We start from the raw sequence: 25,134 nt of genomic DNA, 5'->3' as shown, positions 1-25,134 counted from the left end.
AGAACTTTGTTTTAGGACTGATATTTTCCTTTTTGGGGGGATAGGATTTGGAATAACTTAATTATAACTTATCCTCAAAATTAAATAAATATCCGGAGGCTTATTCCACATACTACTTGGATGCCTAATTAATATAAAGTGCTAATATATATATAATTATATATAATATATATATGCTAAGTGTTAAATATATTTTTTTTGTTGTTTTAAAGAACTTTTTACTAGAAGAGGAGATAAAACATACACAATTATACTTACCAAATGGAACGTATCAGCATAATAAAGGAGTTAAGGTATTAGATTTGTAAAGTGAGAGTTTTACTGCTCGTTTAGTTTAGGGAAGGTGTTGGGCTGGAATTTTCTGTGTGTTGTGCATCAGAAAAAGCTTCATACAGAAGGTAATGATTGAAGTGAACTTTTTTCCTAGAAAATAAAAATATGGTAATTTTACAGTTTATTTAATAGCAACTGGTACATACGAAATTTCCCTCCTTTAGTAATGCCTTTTTTTGACAGAAGTTTGCAAATTAGCACTGATTGTTTGTAAAAGTTACTAGATTAGCTGTACTGTCGTTTTCCTTAAGGCTGACCAAAGATAACCTAGAATCACAGCCCTCAGATGGTCATACAAAATGATCATATAAGTCAGAGCTGGTTTTTCACCAGCATTTATAAAAACAGACCTAGGGAAAGAGGTAGGTCCAAGACACATGCATGGTCTTAATATAGTGAATGTTTAGTTTGTCCTTACTATTATAAAATCAAAACAGTGAGAATATTCACAATGAAGTGAATTTTAAAGTATGAATATGATTGGTACAAGTAGAAGATATAGATGAGAAGTCTCTGAGACTGAGTAAACAGTACAAGTGATCATTCAATGTATTATCAATAGCAAGGGTGGAGTAGGCATATGGATACCGTGAGAGTTGAGATGAGATGGCCTATACCAATCTAGAGCAGGCCTTTGAACGGTGTGCTATCTTATCTGTAAGCCATAGAATAATTTTTTTTATGAGATGAGAGATCAATAATATCTGACTTGCATTTCAGAAAGATAACTTGGTTCACTTTGAAGGAGGAATTGAAGAGGGGAAATTGGGGAATCAGTGATACCAATTTGGAGGCTATTTCAGCAGTCGTGAGAGATTTTGAAGATCTGAACTTTTTAGGATAGTATCAGTGAAGATAAGAGGATAGATCTGAGAAATATTGGAAAGATAGAGTCATTGTGGTTTCAGTTTTCATTTTCACAAAGACTAATGATGTTGAACGTATTATCTTCATTTGACATCTGTATATCTTTTTTGTTGAAATAACTTCGTGTTTTTTTGCCCACTTTTAAATTGGTTGTTTCCTTCTGAGTTTTGAGAATTCTTTTTTTAGAATTTTTGAGATAGGGTCTCATTCTGTTGCCCAGGCTGGAGTGCAGTGGTGCAATCTTGGTTTGGCTCACTGCAACCTCCGCCTCCTGGGTTCAAGTGATTCTCCCATCTCAGCCTCCTGAGCGCTTGGGACTACAGGCATGCGCCACCACAGCTGGCTCATTTTTGTATCTTTTGGTAGAGATGGGGTTTCACCGTATTGGCCAGGCTGGGAGAATTCTTTTTTTTTCTTTTTCTGTGAGACGGAGTCTTGCTCTGTTGCCCAGGCTGGAGTGCAGTGGCGTGATCTCAGCTCACTGAAACCTCCGCCTCCCGGGTTCACGCCATTCTCCTGCCTCAGCCTCCCAAGTAGCTGGGACTGCAAGTGCCCACCACCACGCCTGGCTAATTTTGTTTTTGTATTTTTAGTAGAGATAGGGTTTCACTGTGTTAGCCAGGATGATCTCAATCTCCCGACCTCATGATCTGCCCACCTCGGCCTCTAAAAGTTCTGGGCTTATAGGCGTGAGCCACCGTGCCTGGCCGAGAATTCTTTATATATTGTGGATACTAGTCCTTTGTCAAACATGACTCGCAAATACTTTTTCATCGTTCATAGCATATTTTTTTAATTCTCTCAAGTGTCTTTTGCTGAAGAAAAGTAAATTTTTATTCAAGTCTAATTTAACAGTTTTTTCATTCATAGATTGTGATATCATGTATGAGAACTCCTTACCTAAGTTTAAGTCCTGAAGATTTTCTCCTCTGCTTTCTTCTAAAAGTTTTATAGTTTTAGGTTTTTTGTTTATGTCTGTGACCCATTTTAGTTAATTTTTGTATAAAGTTTTATATTTAGGCTGTGATTCATTTTTTGCTTATGGCAGATGGTATTGTAATACCATTTGTTGAAAGACTATCCTTCCTGCATTGAATTGCTTTTGTACCTTTGCCTAAAATTACTTGACCATATTTGCATGAGTTTGTTGCTGAATTCCCTGTTTTATTGATCTATGTATGTTTCTCCCTTCACAAATACCATACAATCTAGAACACCACAGCTTTGCAGTAAGAAGCTTCTTTGCCTTTCTGTATAAATTTTTAGAATCAGGTTTTCTGTATCTGCAAAAAGTCCTGGAACTTTGATTGGCATTAAATTTATACATCAGTTTGAGGGAGAATTGACATTCTTACTGTGTTGATTCTTTCAATCCATGACCATATGTCTACATTTATTTAGGTTGTCTTTGATTTTTTTCATCAGTATACTGTAGTGTTTAGCATCATGAACGTATTTTATATTTATACTTAAGTATTTTGATTTTTTATTGTGATACTACTTTCTAAATTTTCCATTTGTAAGTTACTGGTATATAGAAGTAAAATTGATTTGTGTCTGTGCACACATATGCATGTTCTGACCTTGTATCTTACGGCCTTGCCAAACTCATTTATTAGTTCTTAGTTTTCTTCTTTTATTTTTTAGGTTGATATGAGCAGCAACGTAGATACAAACAGATCTTCTAGTTTCAAATCCAGTCTTTCCCCCAAGCCAAGCTTCTAAAAATTTTAAAACATTTAGCACATGTGTTAAGTATGTCTGGAGGCAACAGATTGCTTGTTGCTTTCATCCTTAGTAACTTAAATACAAAAGTAGAAATTACTCTTGTATCATACTAACGATTTTAATGATTGATTGCAGAACTGTGTGAACTTTTATTTGCTTCTAATGACATTTCATGACAAGAGCATATGTATATACATATGCACAGGTATATAAATAGAGTACATAGAATAAAATAGAATAGAAAATATGGGGAAAATGTTTCAAATTTAGGGAGAATATTTTTTATTATTACTTCCTTCTCTATTAACATCTTATGTCTCCTCTATCACTGTCTATATTTTAGGTCTTTCCTTTTTCCCACAATCTACTTAAACTAGTCTTTTTTCTCCGTTAGCTATTTCAAGTACCATTGGAAGAGGAAGGACAATGTGGTGGACGTATCCTTGCACCAGAGGAGATTAAGACTATTTTTGGTAGCATCCCAGATATCTTTGATGTACACACTAAGATAAAGGTAAATTTGTATATGTTAGATTAGTAATTTTTTTCAGATTGTACATATTTATTATGATCTTTGAGGTACTTCTGGTCAGCTAAATAAGTTTTGTACCTAAAACTTTGAGTCATTTTTCTCTGTTCCAACACCTTATAATGTTTGTTGTTTGCTCTTGTTTGTTTTTTGAGATAGTCTCAACTCTGTCACCCAGGTTTTAGTGCATTGATGTGATCTCGGCTCACAGTAACCTCTGCCACCCAGGCTCAAGCAATTCTTCCGCTGCCTAAAAGTCCTGAGTAGCTGGGCACAGGCATGTGCCACCATCCCAGCTAATTTTTGTATTTTTTTTGTAGAGATGGGTTTTGTCATGCTGCCCAGGCTGATTTTGAACTCCTGACCTCAAGTGATCCACCCGCCTCGGCCTCCCAAAGTGAGGGGATCATAGGTGTGAGCCACCGTGCCCTGCCTTTTTTTTTTTTTGAGATGGAGAATACTCTCTCACCCAGGCTAGCGTGCAGTGGCGTAATCATGACTTACTGCAACCTTGACCTCCTGGGCTCAAGTGATTCTTTCACCTCAGCCTCCCCTGAAGTAACTGGGATTACAGTTACATGCTGCCATGCCTGGCTAATTTTTTAAAAAAAGTTTTTTGTAGAGATAGGGCAGGGTCTTGGTATGTTGCCCTGGCTGGTCTCAAACTCCTGGACTCAACTGATCCTTCTGCCTTAGCTTCTCAAAGTGCTAGGATTACAGCCTTGAGCCATTGCACCCAGCCTTTGTTTGCTGTTTTTTTTATTTTCAGTTAATCCTACAAACAAGGAATTAAGGCTTTATAAAATCTATTCTGTAGAGACATGTTACTCCCAGTACTATTTTTTTAATGTTCCTATTGCTTTTGCTCTTGGGGTGTATATTTTTGTTTTGCTTTGGCTTGTTTTGAAAACTCTAAACTTCTAATGGACTAAGAGTTCATTTAAGTCCCTTCTCCATTTATAGGTAGGTAAATGCCAAAAGTATGTGAGACAATGCTGTCCTCTTATTAATGATTTTCCTTTGGTGAAGGGCCTGTGATTTCCAGGTGTCAGTCTCTTACAGTAAAATAATTCCTGGACAGATTTAGCTGAACTCTTAAACTACTTTTTAAGTAAGTAGTTTAGTTTTATTTCCTCTTACTTTATGTAGTACTTGAGCAAAGTTAATCAGTTTTCTTTTCTAATCAACTCACATTAATGTTTATGCCACATTCCAATAAAAGAACCAATCCGAATTACAGGATGTTTTCAAATATAAAAGATTGTTTTTTAGTATGCATTATAAACAAAAAATAGCAGATCTATAAATTATTAAAAATGACATTTACCAGTTGCTTGTATTTTGTGTTTTATCGGTATTGCTGGTCATATTTCAGTTAATTTCTAGATCTGAAGAGAACTCGGAAGGAGTCTATTTAAAAAGCTTAGAAAGCTAGAGAGTTTCAGGCTAGTTAATCCTATTCCAATTAGGATTCTGAATTTTTGAAGAGGAAAGTACTTTTGGAATATTTTTTGTTTTAAAAGACTTACTGAGTGGCACAAAAGCAGAATGAAGGTCAAGTAGGTTTTGTGGGGTTTTTTTTTGTTTTTTGTTTTTGTTTTGTTTTGTTTTTGAGATGGAGTCTCACACCGTCACCCAGGCTGGAGTGCAGTGGTGCGATCTCGGCTCACTGCAACCTCTGCCTCCCGGGTTCTCCTGCCTCAGCCTCCCGAGTAGCTGGAACTACAGGCATGCACCAGCATACCTGGCTAATTTTTGTGTATTTAGTGGATCTGGGATTCTGCCATGCTGACCAGGCTGGTCTTTAACTCCTGACCTCAAGTGATCCACCTACCTCGACCTCCCAAAGTCCTGGAATTACAGGCATGAGCCACTGTGACCGGCCTGTCAAGTAGGTTTTTGTCTTGGTGTTTTGCCACTAAATTTGTGTATCAATTTGAATTTGTGTCAGTTATTTAGCTAGTCTGGACACGCTTCTATGACAAAATGTGTTATTTTATGTTTGCAGAGTCATAATCTTAATTGTGAATTGTGTACTTGTTTTAGGAACCCAGGTATGTTGGCTTACTGTGCAGTGAGCTCAGCAAAAGAGAAACCCTGGTTAAGATTAATTCTGCACTGTTACTACCTACTTAACAGTGCAGAATAAATCTTAACAAGGAAGAAAAGAAGTAAGTAGCTTAGCTTTCTTAAGCCCCATCTGTTCATGACTTCCCCACTTTTCTAATATTCTTGCCCAGGCTTTGGAATCTGCTTTGTCTTAGAACTGTAGAATTGTCCTTTCTTTTGGAGGAAAAGTTAAGAGAATCTTATGAGAATTTCTGATGTATTATAGACAAGGAGGAGGAAATACATCTCAGTCTCTGTCCTAAATTGTATCGGGCATTTTCCCCAGAAATGTTGTAAGAAATAGTGGTGTTATGAATAAAGCTATTGGGGACTCGCCTGCCAAACTGAGTCCCCCTTTCTAATGGGGCCGACTGTGGAATAACATGGAATCTGAGTCAGACAATCCTGAGTTTGAATACTGGTTCACAGCTGTTTGAATACTGGTTCACAGCTGTTTGAATACTGGTTCACAGCTGTGTGATTTGAGGAAAGTTACTTAATCTCTCTAAGCCTTAGTTCCTTTATTACTTAGTTCCTGAGCTAATAGCAATCTTTTTTTTTTTTTTTTGAGATGGAGTATTGCTTGGTTGCCCAGGCTGGAGTGCAATTGCATGATTTCAGCTCACTGCAACCTCCACTTGCTGGGTTCAAGCAATTCTCCTGCCTCAGCCTCCTGAGTAGCTGAGACTACAGGCACGTGCCACCATGCCTGGCTAATTTTTTGTATTTTTAGTAGAGACGGGGTTTCATCATGCTGGCCAGGCTGGTCTCAAACTCCTGACCTTGGGATCCTCCCACCTTGGCCTCCCAAAGTGCTGGGATTACAGGCGTGAGCCGCGGCACCTGGCCTAAGACAGCAATCTTTAGTCAACAAGCATTAGGAATTAAAAGTTAACCAGAAACGGAGCAGACTATATTTCACAGTGCCTAAAGATGATTTTGCTTTCTTAGAGCAATGTTCTTATATAAGTATTTTACAGGTTTATGAATTAATACTTGTAAAGCATTTAGAGGAATCCCTAACAGATAGTTATACTCATAAAATCCTCTATGATGTAGAAATAATTACTTTCCTCATTTTTCAGAATAGAAAATTGAGGAACATATAGCTTAAATAACTTGTCCAAGGGCACAGAAGTAACAAGCCCAAGAGCCAGTATTTAAACCTCAGTAGTCAGTGCCGGAATTCACTGCATTGTATTGCCCCAAGATTAGACTTATTTATAATATTTCTTCCTTTTTTTTTTTCTTTCAAGTGCAATTCTGAACAGTTCAGTCTTCCCAGTTCTTGATGTGTGTGGGCTGTTAAAATATTCTTGCTTTGAGTTTACTTTTATGCTATTGAAAGTAGTTTTTCTCCTTTTTGAACTTTACTGAATCTACTAATACAGGACAGTGATTCTTAAATTATTTTGTCTTTAGAATCCCTTTTCATTCTTAAAAATTGAGGAAGTTTTACTTATGTGGATTTTATATATTGGTATTTGCTGTATTCAAAATTTTAAAATATTATTTAAGATGTATTATTTTTTAACAGCTTTATTGAGGTACATCTTACATGTTTTTAAATTCACCTATTTAAAATACACAATTCAGGCCAGGCCTGGTGGCTCCTGCCTATAATCCCAGCACTTTGGAAGGCTGAGGCAGGAATACCGCTTGAATCTAGGAATTTGAGACCAGCTTGGTCAACATAGTGAGAACCTGTTTTTGCAAAAAATAAAGAAGTTAGCTGACTGTGGTGGCACATGCCTGTAGTCCCAGCTACTTTGGCAGGTTAGGTGGGAGGATTGCTTGAGCTTGGGAGGTTGAGGCTACAGTGAGCCGTGATTGTGCCACGGCACTCCAACCTGAGCAAAAGAGTAAGACCCTGTCTCAAAAAAAAAAAAAAATTAAATATAAGATACAATTCAGTTATTTTAATAACTTAACCAAGTGGTACAACTGTCACCATAAATCCACTCTAGGACATTTTCACTACCCACCCCAAATAAGATGTCTACTTACAATTAATCTTTATTTCTACGCCCAGCCATAGGCAACCACTAATGTACTTTCTGTATCTATGATTTTGCGTTTTCTAGACATTTTATATCTTTAATATGTTATACATTGATACTATGTATATACACATAGCATATAGATATACTATTTGATACACTATATAGTGTAAATGTGTTTATATAGTATGTGGTTTTATATATATGGTTTCCTCTTAGCATGTTTTTTTTAGTTCATCTAAATGTAGCATGTTAGAAGTTCTTTTTTTCTGGTCAAATAATATCCCATTATATGACTATACTAATTTTTAAAAGTCTGTTCATGAGTTGATAGACATTTAGATTGTTTCCATTTTTGGCTATTATGAATAATGCTTCTGTGAGAGTGTGGTGTGCAAGTCTGTGTGGACATGTTTTCATTTCTCTTGAGTAGATACCTAGGAGTAGGATTGATGAGGTGTATGGTAGTTTTGTATTTAAAAATTCTGAGAAAATGCCAGGGTTTTCCCGTCATTTTAAAGTTAATTAATTAATCAATTTAGAGATGTGTTCATGCCTAATTGCCCAGGCCGGCCTCAAACTCTGGGTCCCAAGTGATCCTCCCACGTCAGCCTCTTGAGAAGCTCAGACCCATCAGTTGTTATTTTCACCAGTAATGAATGAGAGTTGCAACTTCTCCACATTCTTGAAAAACACTTATCTTTTTTTTCTTACCTTATAACCATCCTAGTGGGTGAGGAGACATCTCTTGTGGCTTTAACTGTATTTCCCTAATGATTAATGATAAGTGTCTTCTCACATGGTTATTAGCCATTTGTATATTATTTTTTGTGAAATGGCTACTGTCTATAGCCTGTTTTTTGATTGGATTGTCTTCTTGAGTTGTAAGGCTTCTCTATAAATTCTGGATACGAGTTTTCTTGAAATACAAAACTTTTAAATTTTGATGAGGTTCATTGTATTCATTTTTTCTTTTATGGACTGTGATTTCAGTGTCATATCTAAAAATTTTTTTCCTAACTCAAGATTTTGAAGATTGTTTTCTTCAAAAGTTGTTTTGCTTGATGTGAGGGTTTAAGTTCATCTTTTTGTATGTGGGATATCTAATTTTATATTAATTCACTTAAAATATAACTAATTACATGGCAACACAAGTACCATTCTTTAAGAAAAATAATTTCCCAAACAAAAATAATTAGTAAGGGGAGTGGTGGTATTGTAGTTTTTTTTACTGTCTGCCTTAATAAAAGACTGGTTTTCATATCTGCTTCTGCATTCAGTCTGTTGCAATATCACATATCATGTCGCTTCTAGAAAACAACTGTATACTTGTGAGAGAATGAGTGAAAAAGTCAAATAATGCTTTAGCAGTATTACAAAAATAATTTTAATCTCAGGGATCCCACTGAAAGGGTGTCCCAGCAGTCTTTGATGAAACTTTAGAGGGTCTTTAGTATAAGAGCTTGTCGATTGATGTCTACTTTAAAATCACTTAGAATTTCAATTAGGGCATATCATTTCTTGTCATCTCATTTTATCATCTGATTTGTTTATTATAAAGCTTTTAAATGTTCTTCTAAGTTTTTACAAAGAAGTAATATTTTAGAAAGACCATGAAGAATTAACAAACTATGCTTCATGGGCCAAATCCAGCCTATTGCATGTTTTGGTTAAAAAAAATTTTATTGGAACACAGCCACACTCATTTATTCATACTTTTAAATTTGCTGACCCCCTGTTAGAGATTACAGTTTTTAATGACTGATGTTAAATAAGATGCTTCAGCAGCAGGATTGAAAGTAGTTTTCTATAATTAATAACACCGATCAGCTTTATAGTTAATAAGAAAAAAATATTGAGTTATCACATCATATTGGAAAGTTAGGCTTATTGACTTTATATTTTAAAAATTATTTTTCAAAGGATTTTTTTTTTTTGTAGTAAAAGTTAATTCCTTGTTGAAGAGAAAGAATGGGATGTTCATTATTTTACACATCAAATTCAGACACTTTGTAAAGTGCTTCTTTCCAACGAGTATCTCGGAAATTTTAAAAGTTGTATAAGGAGCTGTCAGGTTTAATTTTAAATATTTCAACTCGTGCTATTTCAGGATGATCTCGAAGACCTTATAGTTAATTGGGATGAGAGCAAAAGCATTGGTGACATTTTTCTGAAATATGTAAGTATTGTATTTCCTTTTTAAGTTTTCAGATTAAAATATGATCTCATCAAGGACTGGCAAGGAATGTAATTTACCTATTTAAATGTGAGAGGTTTTAAAACTTTGACATGATTGTGTTTATAAAATATATTGGAAATGTTCTTTGTCTTCTGAAACATGCCTTCTATATGCAATTTAACACCTTAATAGCTCAAGATTATTAGAAGAATGCCAATTATCATGCTGTACTATAATTGTTTTAGTATGTATCAAGTTATTTGCCCTTCATAAATGGCCACAGATTGTATTTTCATTTTATATATTATTTAATTTTCATTTTAAGTTCAGGAGTACATGTACAGGTTTATTACATAGGTAAAACTGTGTCATGGGGGTTAATTGTACAGATTGTTTCATCACCCAGGTGTTAAGCCTAGTACCTATTCGTTATTTTTCCTGTTCCTTTCCTTCCTCCTACCCTCCACCTTCCAAAAGGCCCCAGGTATGTGTTGTTCCCCTCTATGTGTCTATGTCTTCTTATCATTTAGCTCCCACTTATAAGTGAGAACATGTGGTGTTGGTTTTCTGTTCCTTTGTTAGTTTGCTAAGGATGATGCCCTCCAGCTCCAGCTGTGTTCCTGCAAAGGCCATGATCTCGCATTTTTTTTTTTAAATGGCTGCATAGCATTCCATAGTGTATATGTACCACATTTTCTTTATCAAGTCTATCATTGATGGGCACTTAGGTTGACTCCATGTCTTTGCTATTGTGAGTATTGCTGAATTCTACCAGATGTACAAAGAAGTTTTTATTTTTCTCCCTTCTTAGTTGATAACACTTTTTGCTGTCATGTCTGTTTCTATTTAAAGGCTTCTAATGAACTGCCTCTTACTAGGATAAGAACCACACAACTTAAGTTTTATAAATTTATTTCGACAAGGTTCTATGAATAGAATTTATATGTTTCTTTGAATCTCTTTAAATAGGATTTGTAAGTTTCAGTGCCTTGAGCACTGGCATTTATACTTTTATTTTTTGAGGCCTCTAACTTCTTACCTTACAAAATAATCTCTTAGGTGTTTTTTCAGTTTGGTTGAGAATTAAAAATTTACAAATTCTTTTCTCATTTTTTTTTGATACTTTTAAATTTTGTCAATCAGCCAACACTTTTCCTTTTCTTGCTTGCATTTTTGGGTAATATAACTGGTCTTTTAATGGCGGTTTGGATTTTTGAATAAATACCATGCTTTTGGAATCTACATAGTTCAGCTGTAATTTAATTAATATTTTTTAAACTCATAGACGTTTTCTTTATCATGTTTGTATCAATACAATAAGCTTTAACATATCTTTTGTTTTTTTTCTGGGTGTTTTCATGTTTTTAGACTGTATACTAATTGATGTATTTTGTTTAGCAATTCTTTACTGAGAAATTTATGAAATAAATTCCTATATTTAATTTGAGACAAAACTTACTTTAAACTTTGTATCCAATATTTCAGATTGTGACTATTAATTATTTGACTTTAAGTTACATTGTCTCTAAGGGTGACAAATGCATAACAAATAATGTTTTCTTCCCGTTTCTTTCTAGTCAAAAGATTTGGTAAAAACCTACCCTCCCTTTGTAAACTTCTTTGAAATGAGCAAGGAAACAATTATTAAATGTGAAAAACAGAAACCAAGATTTCATGCTTTTCTCAAGGTAATGTATATTTCTTTCAAATAAAAATTTGAGAATTATTTCTGAAGTAATTCACCAAAATTATGAAACAATGAAGTAAATTTTAACTTTAGTAAAATGTATCTATTAATATCTGTTAGTTTTAGTTGTACTTGTGGGTGACCATGATGTTTAGCTTTGGAAAGTTTGTTATATTCAGTGTTAGGTGCCAGGAGGTGGTTGAAGGAATAAGAATGTTATATGTGGTCTTTTTTTTTTTTTTAAGTTGTGGCCAGGTGCACTGGCCAATGTCAGCCTATAATCTTAGCACTTTGAGAGACTGATGAGGGAGGATTGCTTGAGGCTAGGAGTTTGAGATCATCCTGAGCAACATAGTGAGACTCCCATCTCTACAAAAAGTTTTTGAAAAAGTTTTATGTATTTTAGTTTTCAAAACACCTAATGATTTTCCAGTGAGATTTGTTTTGCTTTTAATGATTTTTTTTCTTATCAGTTCCTTACTTTGTTTATTTAATGGTATTAGCATAATTAATATTATTAAATATGCTTTTTCTTGTGAATGATGCAGACTTAAGAGAAATTTAAGGTGAGATATATAGGAGTGTGTAGAGGAACTCACTTTTTATGTAAGATGTTAACCACTGGCTGGCCAAGAGGCCATTTCAGGCCCTGGAAAATTATTCAGCCAAGTAATCTACCACAGAGAAATTCCACCTCTTTTCTATTAGTTTGTATCAGGGACACTAATGATAAAGTGTAATCCAGTAAAAGTAGGGCATATAATCTTTGCAGAAAACCTTTTTTGAAATTGTTGAATAAATTTTTTTCAGATAAACCAAGCAAAACCAGAATGTGGACGGCAGAGCCTTGTTGAACTTCTTATCCGACCAGTACAGAGGTTACCCAGTGTTGCATTACTTTTAAACGGTACTTGTCTGATCTGTTTCAAACTACGTCAGATATTTTAATAGAATTGTTTTTTCCAAAAAAGTTGAATTTCTTCTCATTTTTAGAGTTTCTTAGATTTCAGCATTAAAGTTTATATATGTTTTACTTTATGGATTATCTTAAAAAATAGTCACTGGTTGCTACTAAAATTCAGCTTGGCCTGAAATATTTTATTTGTTGATTAGTATTTTGTCTTTTCATTTAAAAGTTTTCTTAATATTTCATGGTGTGTCACTAATTCAAAATCATTTTACATCCAAGTACATACAAAATTTGCCCACAAAATCACGAGGAGAAGATAATTTGTACGTCCCAAGTTTTTGTAGCCCGTTTTTGAATTTTAGTAAAGTTCTATATACTTGGCTTTATGCTTACTTTTTTTGACTTTAGATTGTTCAGAGTACTCTTGAAACATACCTGTTTATTCTAGAACTGAACTATAGATATCAGTAGAAGGGAATTTTACAGCAGATAATTTGTATGCATAAATTTTACCTGTGGTAAAAAATGTGTATATATATTCTGTTATATTTAGCTGGCTAAGGACAGTATCCATTTTTATTTTATTCTTAAGTATGAAAACAAAATTATAGCCTGTAATTCCAGCACTTTGGAACACTGAGGGTAAACCTGGGAGTTGGAGACCAACCTGGGCAACATACAGGGACCCAGTCTCTAAAAATAATTAAAAAAAAAAAAAGGAGGATAACTAAATTATAAACAGGAAAAAGTCTATAATAAAATATTTAATTCCTAAGCTAAATCTACATGAATATTTACAGCAGACAAGGAGGCACATTTTGTGACTGTTTAATCTGTTATTTTCTGTAAAAATCTTGGTTAGTATGTGAATTATAGTACTAACTAAAAATTTGACTTTTTTTTTTGTTTTTTAGAGTTACATAGTTGAGAATTACTGGCTTTTAGAAAGATTTGTCCACTATTTAAAACTATTCTGATTTACAAATTATAAGGAGAATATATGAACAGACTTCAGGTTTCCAAAACATTGTGGTTTTCTTCTAATTTGCATATCTTCATTATTGTTTAAGTACTTGTAGAAATTCATAAACGTTATAAATAAAATGATTTCTAGGCTTTATTACTATTATTCCACATGAGAGATTAGGTGGACAGTGGTACTAGATTAAACCTAGATTTGATAAGAATATGCCAAGGATGGCACAGGGAACACAAATAAACAACCTGGATTAGAAGAGTCAATGTGTTAAGTATAAATCTCTAAGGTACCAAAATCCGTGCTTAAAGATAGCAGATGCTCTCTGTGATGTAGCCAGGGGCCCCAGTATGAAACACAAAATACATTATGATTTCTAAGCTTATTGAGGATCATGTGTTTTCATTTAGCACTATGGAGAAAGTTTGAGGACTTTAGGAGTCCCCAAGTATTACTTGAAGGGATTGAAACAGCAGTGTAAGAAAATCAGGATTACATATTCTGAAAATTTAGTCAGTAAAAATGGAAACCTTAACAGATGTGTAATAAGAGAGCTTTTAGGGAACAGTGCTTAAAACTTTTTTAAAGTGAAGATTGAATATTATCTTTAAAAATTAGCTATATCAAGATGGACAGCAGTTTAGTCTTAGATGAGAAATCACTGAATTTTTTATGCATGGAAAAACATTGTGTTATTACAGATCTTAAGAAGCATACAGCTGATGAAAATCCAGACAAAAGCACTTTAGAAAAAGCTATTGGATCACTAAAGGAAGTAATGATGTAAGTGCATTATTTTCAATTTTTGATCGTGCCTTAGATTTCGAATGGAATTGATAGAAAACTAGAATCATAAATAGGAAAGTATCAATAGCAAATTTTTGTAAAATGTCTAAATTATTTTTCTAATAGTGTAGTTACACATTAAAATGAAGTGTTTTAAGAATACATTCATTAATCAAAACATTTATTTCTGAAGGTATTAAACTATTGTGCACAGAGAATAATAGTTTAGAAACTTGAAAATGTTACAAATTCCCTAATAGACATTTTCTTCATATAACTCTAGTCATAGCTTGTTTCTGTCTTCATATTAATGTGGATTGCCCAAATGTAACTTGAGAATGCGACCACAGTGAAATTTAAAGGTTTATAATACTTTTTCATATTAATTTTTAAACTTTTTGTTTTCTACCTAGAGTTCTGTGGAATTGAATTGGCAGGATTGGTTGGAAATGTATTAAAAGTATAAATTCAATGAAATTGATCTGGGGAGTTTGATCATAAACTTAGGCTGCTTACTGTAGATCTAACTTGGAAGCAGGACTGATCAGAAATGTTAGGAGCAGAGTGGAAAACTCTCTTGCTATTGGCTGTTTCTGTTTCGCCTCAGAGAAGGTACTTTAAGTGGACTTTATATATCAGTGTATTTAATAGATTTAATTAATTTCTGAGATTCCAGGGTGCTTCTGTATGAGAGTTTCTTAAAAGGCTTCCAGAAGGGCTCTTAAGGAGAAACTTCACTAGCTCTAGAGAGGAGATTCAGCGGAGACCTCTCTCTCATTCTCTTATTTGAGACAATAATGCTCAAATTAGTTATTACCAGCTTTTGTTGTTGCTGAAAGGGTTATGTAAACAGGTGTCCCAAGACTCCCTCAGATACCAAAATCTGCAGGTGCTCAAGTCCCCTACAATCAGCATCTGCAGATATGGAGGGTCAAGTGTATATACTTTTTTTGTTTTGTTTTCTTTTTTGCTTATGTATTTTGTACGTTCACCAGCCAGCCATCATGCTTTTGATTTTTTTCCCCTGGGACCGGGATAACAGTGTTGAGACTATTATGATGACAATTCTCTGTAATTTTTCAACACCTTATGGTTTAAAATACTCTGACATACATTATTTACCTTGATCTTTTCAACCAACTTTATGAAGTAGGCAGTCATTATTTTCATATTTTTATAAAAGAAACTGAGATGTTGTTACCTGCTCAATTTATCTGTTTGGAGTGTAGAATACTCTACAAGTGGCTATGCTATTTGTTATTTATATATAATATATTTTGGTAAGCAAAGATTATAAAATAAGTAAGGAAAAGTAGCAAATGATTAGTCATTTGACCTATTGCCTTCTTTAGAATAGTGTCAAGCTGGCTGCTGGAGGGATAATGGGCTGAATCAGTAAGACATTATTTAAGTTTCTTGAGAACTTCTATTTTTAGTATATCCTTACCCTAAGTGCTTTTCTCATAGATTTTCAACAAATGTTAAATTATAGGAGCTAATATTTTAATGTCAAATTGTGATGCTGATTTAGAAGCCTTATAGAATTTTACCAGATCTAAATTCTCAAGATTCTTGAACATTTAGCCTAGAGATTTAATGCTTATTATGGTTGATTAAAACCACCGTAACCTGTCAGATGCAGAAAATAATGACACAGCACCAATTCACTAGTCCTTGCCATTTAAGCAAACTAAAAAAACCTCTAAAATTGGATTCTAGCAACATCAGTTATACATGCTTAGATTTTCAATATTTGTTATAGATATATGTTTTTAGTTACTTCAAATATGGCTTTTTTCTTAAAATACGCATATTTAAAATATAGTTTGATTAATTTCAGCACACATATGCTCCCATGAAACCGTCACTATAATCCAGATGAGGAACATTTCCATCACCCCCAACATTTACTCATGCGCCTTGGTAATCTCTTTTTCTGGCCCATCCTGTTTTACCCTTCCCAAGGCAACTGTCTATCACTGTAATTTAGGAATGCCTCAGATACTGCGGGTTAGGTTGCAGACCGTGACAATAAAGGAAATATCCCAATAAAGCAAGTCGTGTAAATTTTTTCATTTCTCAGGGCGTATAAAAGTTATGTTTACACTATACTATAGCCTGTGAATTGTGCAGTAGCATTATGTTTAAAAATTAATGTACATACCTTAATGAAAAATTATTGTTAAAAATGCCAACAGGTGGGGCACGGTGGCTCACGTCTGTAATCCCAACACTTTGGGAGGCTGAGGCGGGTGGATCATGAAGTCAGGAGTTCGAGACCAGACTGGGCAAGATGGTGAAATCTTGTCTCTACTAAAAATACAAAAATTAGCCAGGCACGGTGGTGCGTGTCTGTAATCCCAGCTACTTGGGAGGCTGAGGCAGGAGAATCGCTTGAACCCAGGAGGTGGTGGTTGCAGTGAGCTGAGATTGCGCCATTGCACTCTAGCCTGGATGACAGAGCAAGACTCTATCTCAAAAAAAAAAAAAGAAAAAAGAAAATGCTAACAATTATCTGAGGCTTCAGTAAGTTATAGTCTTTTTGCTAGTGGGGGATCTTGCCTTGATGTTGATGACTGCTTACCAGGGTGGTGGTTGCTGAAGGCTGGGATGGCTGTGGTAATTGTTTCTCTCTCTCTCTTTTTTTTGTTTTTGTTTTTGTTTTTGAGACAGGGTCTCACTCTGGTCACCCAGGCTGGAATGCAGTGACACAGTCTCAACTCACTGCAGCCTCCACCTCCTCCCACCTCAACCTCTTGAGTAGCCGGGATTATAGGTGTGCACCACCATACCCAGCTAATTTTTATGGTTTTTTGTAGAGATGGGGTTTTGCCATGTAGCCCAGGCTGGTCACAGACTCCTGAACTCAAACGATCTGCTCACCTCAACCTCCCAAAGTATTGGGATTACAGGCATGATCCACCACACCCGGCCGGCACTTTCTTAAAATAAGACAGCAGTGAAGTTGGCCATATCAGTGGACTTTTCCTGTCATGAACGATTTCTCTGTAGCATGCAGTGCTGTTGCACAGAATTTAACCCATATTAAACTGCAAAGTTGGGGTCAGTTCTCTTAGATTTTTACACCATGTTATCAACTAAGTAGTATTCTAAATCCTTTCTTGTCATTTCAACAATGTTCACAGGATCTTCACCAGGAGTAGATTCCATCTCAAGAAACCACTTTCTTTGCTTATATGTAAGAAGCAGCTCTTTTATCTGTTCAGGTTTGTTTATGAGATTGCAGCAATTCAGTCCCATCTTTAGCCTCTACTTCTAATTGTAGTCCACTTGCTATTTCTGCCACATCTGCAATTCCTTCTGCAACTGAAATCTTGAACCCCTCAAAGTCATCCGTAAGGATTGGAATCAACTTCTTCCAAACTATTAATGTCGATATTTTGACCTCCCACTATTGACAAATGTTCTTTTTTTTTTTTTTTTTTCCTTCGTTTTAATTTGTACCTCCTTCTTGGCTGAGCTCTGGCTTTTGGTTTTGTCTCCCTCACCTCTCTGCTGCTGACCACTGCAGGCTCTCTGAACCTTGACAGTTACTTCCCTTGAGGTCTCTACCCATGCCTCCTATCTCTCACTCTCAGTTTTACCTGCCCGACGTAAGGTCTTAAATGGCAACCCAGATGGTGAATGCTTTCCAGTAGATTTTCTTTTTCTTTTTTTTTGTCAGTTCAAGTTTAATAGAAACTGCAAAAGATCAACTGGCTTATGCCCTCTAATGATACAGCATGCAAACCAGTGGCCTGCCCCACAATACAGCTCACGCCATTCCTACCAACGGAAGAAACGCCGGCCTCTGTAACCCCTGTAGGAAAGACCTGCTTTGTAACACACCACATCTCAGCTGAATCTAAAGTCTAGTGTTTTACTTATGAAAAGAAAATAAAAGAGAGGTTTTGTTGTGGCTGTCCACTGCAGCCTGGAACTAAAATATCCCAGTGCTCACTTCTACTTGGAAAAATATTCTTTGCTCTTTTGGATATCATCCAGTAGGTTTTCAATTGACTTACTGATTCTTGTGACTCTTCTGATGGATCTGTTCTATCTGTGGCAGCGATAGCCTTATGAAATGTGTTTCTTAAGACTTGAAAATTGAAATTACTCCTTGATTCATGGGCTGCAGAATTGGATGTTGAGCTGACAGGCATGAAAACAAAATCTCCTTGTACATCTCCATCAGAGCTCTTGGATGACCAGGTATATTGTCAATAAGCAGTAATCTTTTGAAAGGAATATTTTTCTGAGCAGTAGGTCTCAAGAGTGGGCTTAAAAGATTTAGTAGGGCAGGGTGCAGTGGCTCATGCCAGTAATCCTAGCACTTTGGGAGGCCAAGGTGGGCAGATCATTTGAGGCCAGGAGTTTTAGACCAGCCTGACCAACATGGCAAAACGCCGTCTGTATTAAAAGTACAAAAATTAGCTGGGTGTGATGATGCACGCCTGTAATCCCAGCTACTCAGTGGCTGACATATGAGAATTGCTTGAATCCAGTAGCTGGATGTTGCAGTGAACCGATTATGCCACTGCACTCCAGCCTGGATGACAGAACAAGACTCTTCTCTCAAAAACAAAAAAGAAAGAAAAGACAATTTAGTAAACCATGGTGATGTGCTGTCATCCATGCTTTGTTGTTTCATTTATAGAGCACAGACAGTCAATTTAGCATAATTCATAAGGGCCCTAGTGTTTTCAGAATGGTCAATGATCATTGGCTTCAACATAGTCAGTCACCCCTAACAAAAGAGTCAGCCTGTCCTATGAAGCTCTGAAACCAGGCATTGACTTCTCTCTAGCTGTGAAAGTCCTAGAAAGCACCTTCTTCTACTGGAAGGCTGTTTTGTCTACACTGAAAATCTGTTGTTTAGTATAGCTACCTTCTTCAATTATCTTAGCTAGATTTTCTGGATAACTTGCTGTAGCTTCTCCATTAGCACTTGCTGCTTCACCTTATACTTTTATGTTACAGAAATAGCTTCTTAAACTTCCATGAACCAACTCTGCTAACTTCAAACTTTTCTTCTGCAACTTTCTTACCTCCCACAGCTTTTGCAGAATTGAAGAGAGTTAAAAACTTGTTCTGAATTAGAGAGGGGCTTGTTCTGGATTGTTAAGGCTGGTCTGATCTTCTGTCTGGACCACTCAAACATTCTCCATATCAGTAATAAGGTTGTTTTACTTATTATTCATGTCACTGGAGTAACACTTTTCATTTTTCTTCAAGAACTTTTCTTTTGCATTCACAGTTTGGCTGTTCGGTGCAAGAGGCGTAGCTTTAGGACTATCTCTGTTTTCATCTTGCCTCTCTTACTAAACTCAACCATTTCTAGCTTTTGATTTGAAGTGAGAAATGTGTGACTCCTCCTTTCACTTAAATAGTTAGAGGACATTGTAGGGTTGGCTATTACTTTCAATATTGTTGTATCTCAGGGAATGGAGAAGCAAGAGGAGAGAGAGGCGGGGGGAATGGCTAGTTGGTGGAGCACTCAGAATACACACACATTTATCAATTAGGTTTGATGTCTCATCGGCATTGTTTGTGGTGTCCCAAAACAATTACAATAGTAACATCAAAGATCACTGATCACAGCTCACTGTAACAGATAAAATAATAATGAGAAAGTTTGAAATATTGAGAGAAGTAGCAAAATGTGATAGAGACATGAAGTAAGCACGTACTGTTAGAAAAATGACATGATAGACCTACTTGACACAGGGTTGCTTACAAACGTTCAATCTGTGAAACAACAACAACAGCAACAACAAAGAAAAAACACTGTATGTGAAGCACAATAAAGTAAAGCACAATAAAGTGAGGTATGCCTATATGCACTTTCTATGATTTGATACACATGGAATATTTTGTCTGGCTTTTTTTTTTTTTTTTTTTTACTCAGCATAATTACTTTGAGATTAGTCCTTATTGTTGCTTATTTCACTAGTTAATTTTCTTTTATTTTCCATTGTATGACTATATCACAATTCATCCATTTTCATGTTGTTTCCAGTTCTTGGCTATTCCAAGTAAAGCTGCTGTGAACATTTGTGAACAAGTTTGTATAGACATGTGCCTTCATTTCTCTTGAATAAATTCCTAGGAATAGGAATGGCAGGTCAGATAGTAGGTTTTTCCTTTTTTTGATGGAGGGGGTGGTATCTCATTCTGTGACCCAGGCTTGAATGTGGTGGTATAATGTTGGCTCACTACAACCTCCACCTCCCAGGCTCAAGTGATCATCCCACCTCAGCCTTTTGAGTAGCTGGGACTACTGGTGCTGTGGTACCATACCTGGCTACTTCTTTCTTTTTTTTGTGGAGACAGGGTTTCACTGTGTTGTCTAGGCTGGTCTCAAACTCCTGGAGTCAAGCAGTCTGCCTGCCTTGGCCTCCCAAAGTGCAGGAATTACAGGTGGAGCTACTGCACCCAGCAAGGTGTATGCATTTCTAAGAAACTGCCGAACTGTTGGCAAGACGGTTGTATTATTTTGCATTCCCACCAACAGTGTGTGGTGGTCCAGAGTTTCCACGTCCTTACCAACAATTGGTATGGTCAGTGATTTCATTTTTTATTTATTTTTGAGATGGAGTCTCTGTCACCAGGCTACAGTGCAGTAGCGCGATCTCGGCTCACTGCAGCCTCCGACTCCCTGGTTCAAGTGATTCTCCTGACTCAGCCTCCGAGTAGCTGGGATTACAGGCACATGCCACCACTCCCAGCTAATTTTTGTATTTTTAGTAGAGACGGGGTTTCACCATGTTAGCCAAGATGGTCTCGATCTCCTGACCTCATCATCTGCCTGCCTCGGCCTGTGATGGGATTACAGGCGTGAGCCACTGCTCCCGGCCTATTTTTTACTTTTTTATTCTTACTTTTTGAGATGGAGTCTTACTCTTTTGCCCAGGCTGGAGTGTAGTGGTACAATCTCTGCTCACTGCAACCTCCCCCTCCCAGGTTCAAGCAATTCTCCTGCCACAGCCTCCCAAGTAGTTGGGATTACAGGCACCCGCCACCATGCCCAGCTTAGTATTTTTAGTAGAGACGGAGTTTCACCATGTTGGCCAGTCTGGTCTCGAACTCCTGACCTCAATCTGTCCACCCTCCTCAGCCTTCCAAAGTGCTGGGATTACAGGTGTGAGCCACCACACCTGGCCTGGCCAGTCATTTTAATTTGTGACATTCTAATAGATGTTTGGTTGTCTTTCCTGGTGGTTTTGATTTGCATTTTCATGACAAATGATGTTAAATGTCTTTTCATGTGATTGTTTGCTGTCGTATTACTTTCTTTGGTGATACGCCTGTTCAAATCTTTTGTCTACTTGAAAAAAAATTGTGTTTTTTTTTTTTTTTGTAATTGAATTTTGAGAGTTCTTTATATATTTGAGTTAAAAGGCTTTTAAAAAAAAAAAAAAGATACATGATTTGCAAATATTTTCTCCTAGTTTCTGGCTTGCTTTTTTCTTTTTACAATTTCTTGAAAAAATAAGAGTTCTAGATTTTTAAGTCTAATTTAGCAAATTTTATTTTAGTGGATTGTGCTTTTATAGTTTTATCTAAGAAATATTTGCTTAACCAAAGGTCACAAGGAATTTTTTCTTATTTTCTTTAAGAATGTTTGTGGGATTAGTCTTTAGGTAAAACTCATTTAGGTCTATGATCCATTTTGAGTTAATTTTTGTACATGGCGCATGGTACAGATTGAAGTTCATTTTTTAAAATATGGAAATCTATTCTAGCAGTGTTTGTTGCAAAGAGTATCCTTTCTCCACTGAATTGTTTTTGTACCATTGCTGAAAGTCAGCTGACCATAAATGTAAGGGTTTATTTCTTTACTCTCAGTTCGGTTTCATTGATCTGTATGTCTGTGCTTATTCCAGTATCACACTGCCTTGATTACTGTACTTTAAGTTTTGAAATTGGGAAGTATGTGTCTTCTAACTTTGTTCTTTTTGAGAATTGGTTTCACTATTCTGAGTTCCATAAATTTGGCATGTAGCTTTTAGGAGCATCTTGTCAGTTTCCGAAAAACAACAACAACAACAAACTGTGGGGAATGTGTATAGGAATTTTATTGAATTTGTACATCAATTTGAGGAGTATTATCTTAGCAATATTATTATTATTTTTTGAAATGGAGTCTCGCTGTCGCCCAGGTTGGAGTACAGTGGCATGGTCTCGGCTCACTGCAATCTCCACCTCCTGGGTTCAAGTGATTCCCCAGCATCAGCCTCCCGAGTAGCTGGGACTACAGGTGTGCACCATCACGCCTGGCTAATTTTTTGTGTTTTTAGTAGAGATGGGGTTTTATCTTGTTGGCCAGGCTGGTCTCGAACTCCTGACCTCGGGTGATCCACCCGCCTTGGCCTCTCAAAGTTCTTCGATTACAGGCATGAGCCACCGCACTTGGCCTATGTTAGCAATATTAAATCTTCTGATTTATGAATATTTCCATTTATTTACTTTTAATTTCTTTCAACTGTATTTTGTGGTTTTTCAGAGGATAAGCTTTGTGGGTTTCTTATTAAACTTATTCTTAAGTATTTTATTCTTTTTGATGCTATTGTAATACAAAAATTAGCCAGCCATGGTGGTGTGGTGTGTGCCTGTAGTCCCAGCTACTCAGAGGCTGAGGCAGGAGAATCGCTTGATCCAGGAGGTGGAGGTTGCAGTGAGCCAAGATTGCACCACTGCACTCCAGCCTGGGTGACAGAGTGAGATGCTATCAAAAAAAAAAAAAAAAAAAGTCTTTCAAAATTGTCAAAATACATTTTTGCTTGGAATTAGTAGTTAGACAGTTTTATGTTTGTTGCTGCCAAATGTTTTAAAGTCATGGAGCTTTAAGTCCAGCCTAAATTGAAATGATCTTCATGTAATTCTTTGATATGTAAGATTAAATTAATATTATTGATTTAATAAAAACAGCTGTATCTTCTGAGTTATTTACAACATACCCATGTATTTCACTTTAGGTTCTTACTTAGGTAAATATCTGATATTAACAGGTTATAATTCTGATTAGTAAAAAGTAACTTAAAATAATGACTAGCTCTAATACCTCAATTTTCATAATGAATCTAGGCATAATTGCTAAAAAATTTATGTAACTGTAAATGGGATAAACATTTATAACTAAACTTTGCAAGTAATTTGAAATCTTTAAGTTATGTTACATTAAATTAAGTAATAGACAGCTCATTAAATGCCTGAGTCATGTCCAAATAAGAGAAAAATGAAAACAAATTGCTGAATATAAATAGGCTGGTTCTTAGATTTGTAAATTTTATAAAAATACTAACTATGCTTAGATCTATTAATACACATAACATAAGAGGACAATGCGTTTTTTTAATTAAAAAATAATGATTTTGTCAAATTCACAGGTTATTTAAAGTTTGTTTCAAAATATAAATTTAAGAAGAAAATTAAAATTGGAGGAGAAACTAGTGGGGGGGGGGGAGAGAGAGAGAGAGAGAGATGCAAAGATAGTTATGGATATAAAGATGTATTTTTAGTTAAATAATAATTTTTAAATGTGTGTGATAAATTTTTGTTCTAAGGCAAAATGGTTGTTCCAGTATCAAAAATGAAAAATTATAGGACTAAGTAGGTGTTTGAGAAAATGATAAAGGATCTAAACAAGTCACAGAGAGTTTATGAAGGCTGAGCTTTATAAAGGAAGGTTTGTGGGTGATCAGGTTGACAGGGTTGGAAAGGATTTCTTTGTAAGTTTTTTCTAAAAATTAAACATTGGTGTCAGGAGTGCACTGATTGATCTAGGACCAAAGTCTGAATCTCTATGTTTAAAACAATGAGTTTTACTTAAAGTATTGATCAGCTTTTAATACAATTGCAATAGGTTTTAATTTTTAATTCCAGAATCTGTTTATCAGCCATCTTCTAAACTGCGGGCGTTTTCTGTTTTGTCCTACATTTCTTCCTGGCATCTATTTAATTTCCCCATTTCAGGTTAAAAATACTGTCTTTTTTATTTAAAATGATTATTTTAATTAATTCATTCATTTATTTATTGGAGGTAGTCTCACCCAGTCACCCAGGCTATAGTGCATTGGTGTGATCTCAGCTCACTGAAACCTCTGCCTCCCGGGTTCCAGCAATTCTCCTGCCTCAGCCTCCTAAGTAGCTGGGATTACACGTGCACGCAACCATGCCCTGCTAATTTTTATATTTTTAGTAGATACGAGGTTTCGCTTTGTTAGGTGATCCTCTCACCTCGGCCTGCCACCGTGCTGGAGTTGGAGGCATGAGCCATCACACCCAGCCTTATTTCTTAAGGTAGCATTTTCCTGAAATTTCTCAGATTCAAGTATCAGGTTCAACTTGTGTGTGTGTGTTTGAGTGACAGGGTCTCACTGTCACGGGCTGGAGTGCAGTGGCACAATCTTGACTCACTGCAACCTCCACTTCCCAGGCTCAAGCGATTCTCCTACCTCAGCCTCCCGAGTAGGTGGGACTACAGGTGTGCACCACCATGCCTGGCTAATTTTTTGTATTTATTTTTAGAAATGTGCTTTTGCCATTTTGCCTAAGCTGGTCTCAAACTCCAGGGTTCAAGCAATCCACCCACCTAGGTCTCCCAAAGTGCTGGGATTACAAACATGAGCCACCATGCCCGGCTGGAGGTTCAGCTTCTGCTGTGTCTCATACATAGCACATGATTTTCAGGTCATACATCGCTACCTTTTGCTTTTTCACCTTTTGAGAAGGCATAGGTTGATAGCTCTTTGCTTCAGCTTTTTTCTATAAGCTTTTATAACTGTTTTCTGTGTTTGTAACTCTGCTGTTATATCTTGACACTAAAATGTTCATCTTGAAGGCCTTGATCCTTTACTTGTGGCTTTTCGTGATGTGTCTGAATTGTTAACAGTTATTGTGTAACATTGTTCCTTTGTCTAATTAAATTCAAGTGCTCTTTTCATCTGGCTCAACTTCCAGGTTATCTAAATGAGCTTCCCCCAAGAAGGAACGATCATACTGCAGAAAGTTTTTCTTTGCCTTTTTGA

General features: G+C 35.9%; 1 protein-coding gene and 1 non-coding gene across 15 annotated transcripts in view; one reads left to right on the top strand and one right to left on the bottom strand.

The window, feature by feature from the left end:
* ECT2 (epithelial cell transforming 2) overlaps nt 1–25,134 on the top strand; it is a 69,866-nt gene that overhangs the window by 20,087 nt on the left and 24,645 nt on the right. For all 14 annotated transcript variants that reach the window (XM_025376017.1, XM_025376014.1, XM_025376010.1 and 11 more), the window contains 5 exons: nt 3,323–3,442; nt 9,677–9,745; nt 11,323–11,433; nt 12,243–12,339; nt 14,020–14,101. In XM_025376017.1, coding sequence (XP_025231802.1) covers nt 3,323–3,442; nt 9,677–9,745; nt 11,323–11,433; nt 12,243–12,339; nt 14,020–14,101 — 479 coding nt within the window. The remainder of the gene's footprint in view (nt 1–3,322; nt 3,443–9,676; nt 9,746–11,322; nt 11,434–12,242; nt 12,340–14,019; nt 14,102–25,134) is intronic.
* On the bottom strand, nt 655–785 carry LOC112619912. The gene has a single exon (XR_003118390.1). It is a non-coding gene; the product is annotated as a small nucleolar RNA SNORA72 (small nucleolar RNA).

This window comes from Theropithecus gelada, chromosome 2 (genome assembly GCF_003255815.1).
Source record: "Theropithecus gelada isolate Dixy chromosome 2, Tgel_1.0, whole genome shotgun sequence".
Lineage (NCBI taxonomy): Eukaryota > Metazoa > Chordata > Mammalia > Primates > Cercopithecidae > Theropithecus > Theropithecus gelada.
This window is presented reverse-complemented; position numbering and strand designations above follow the sequence as displayed.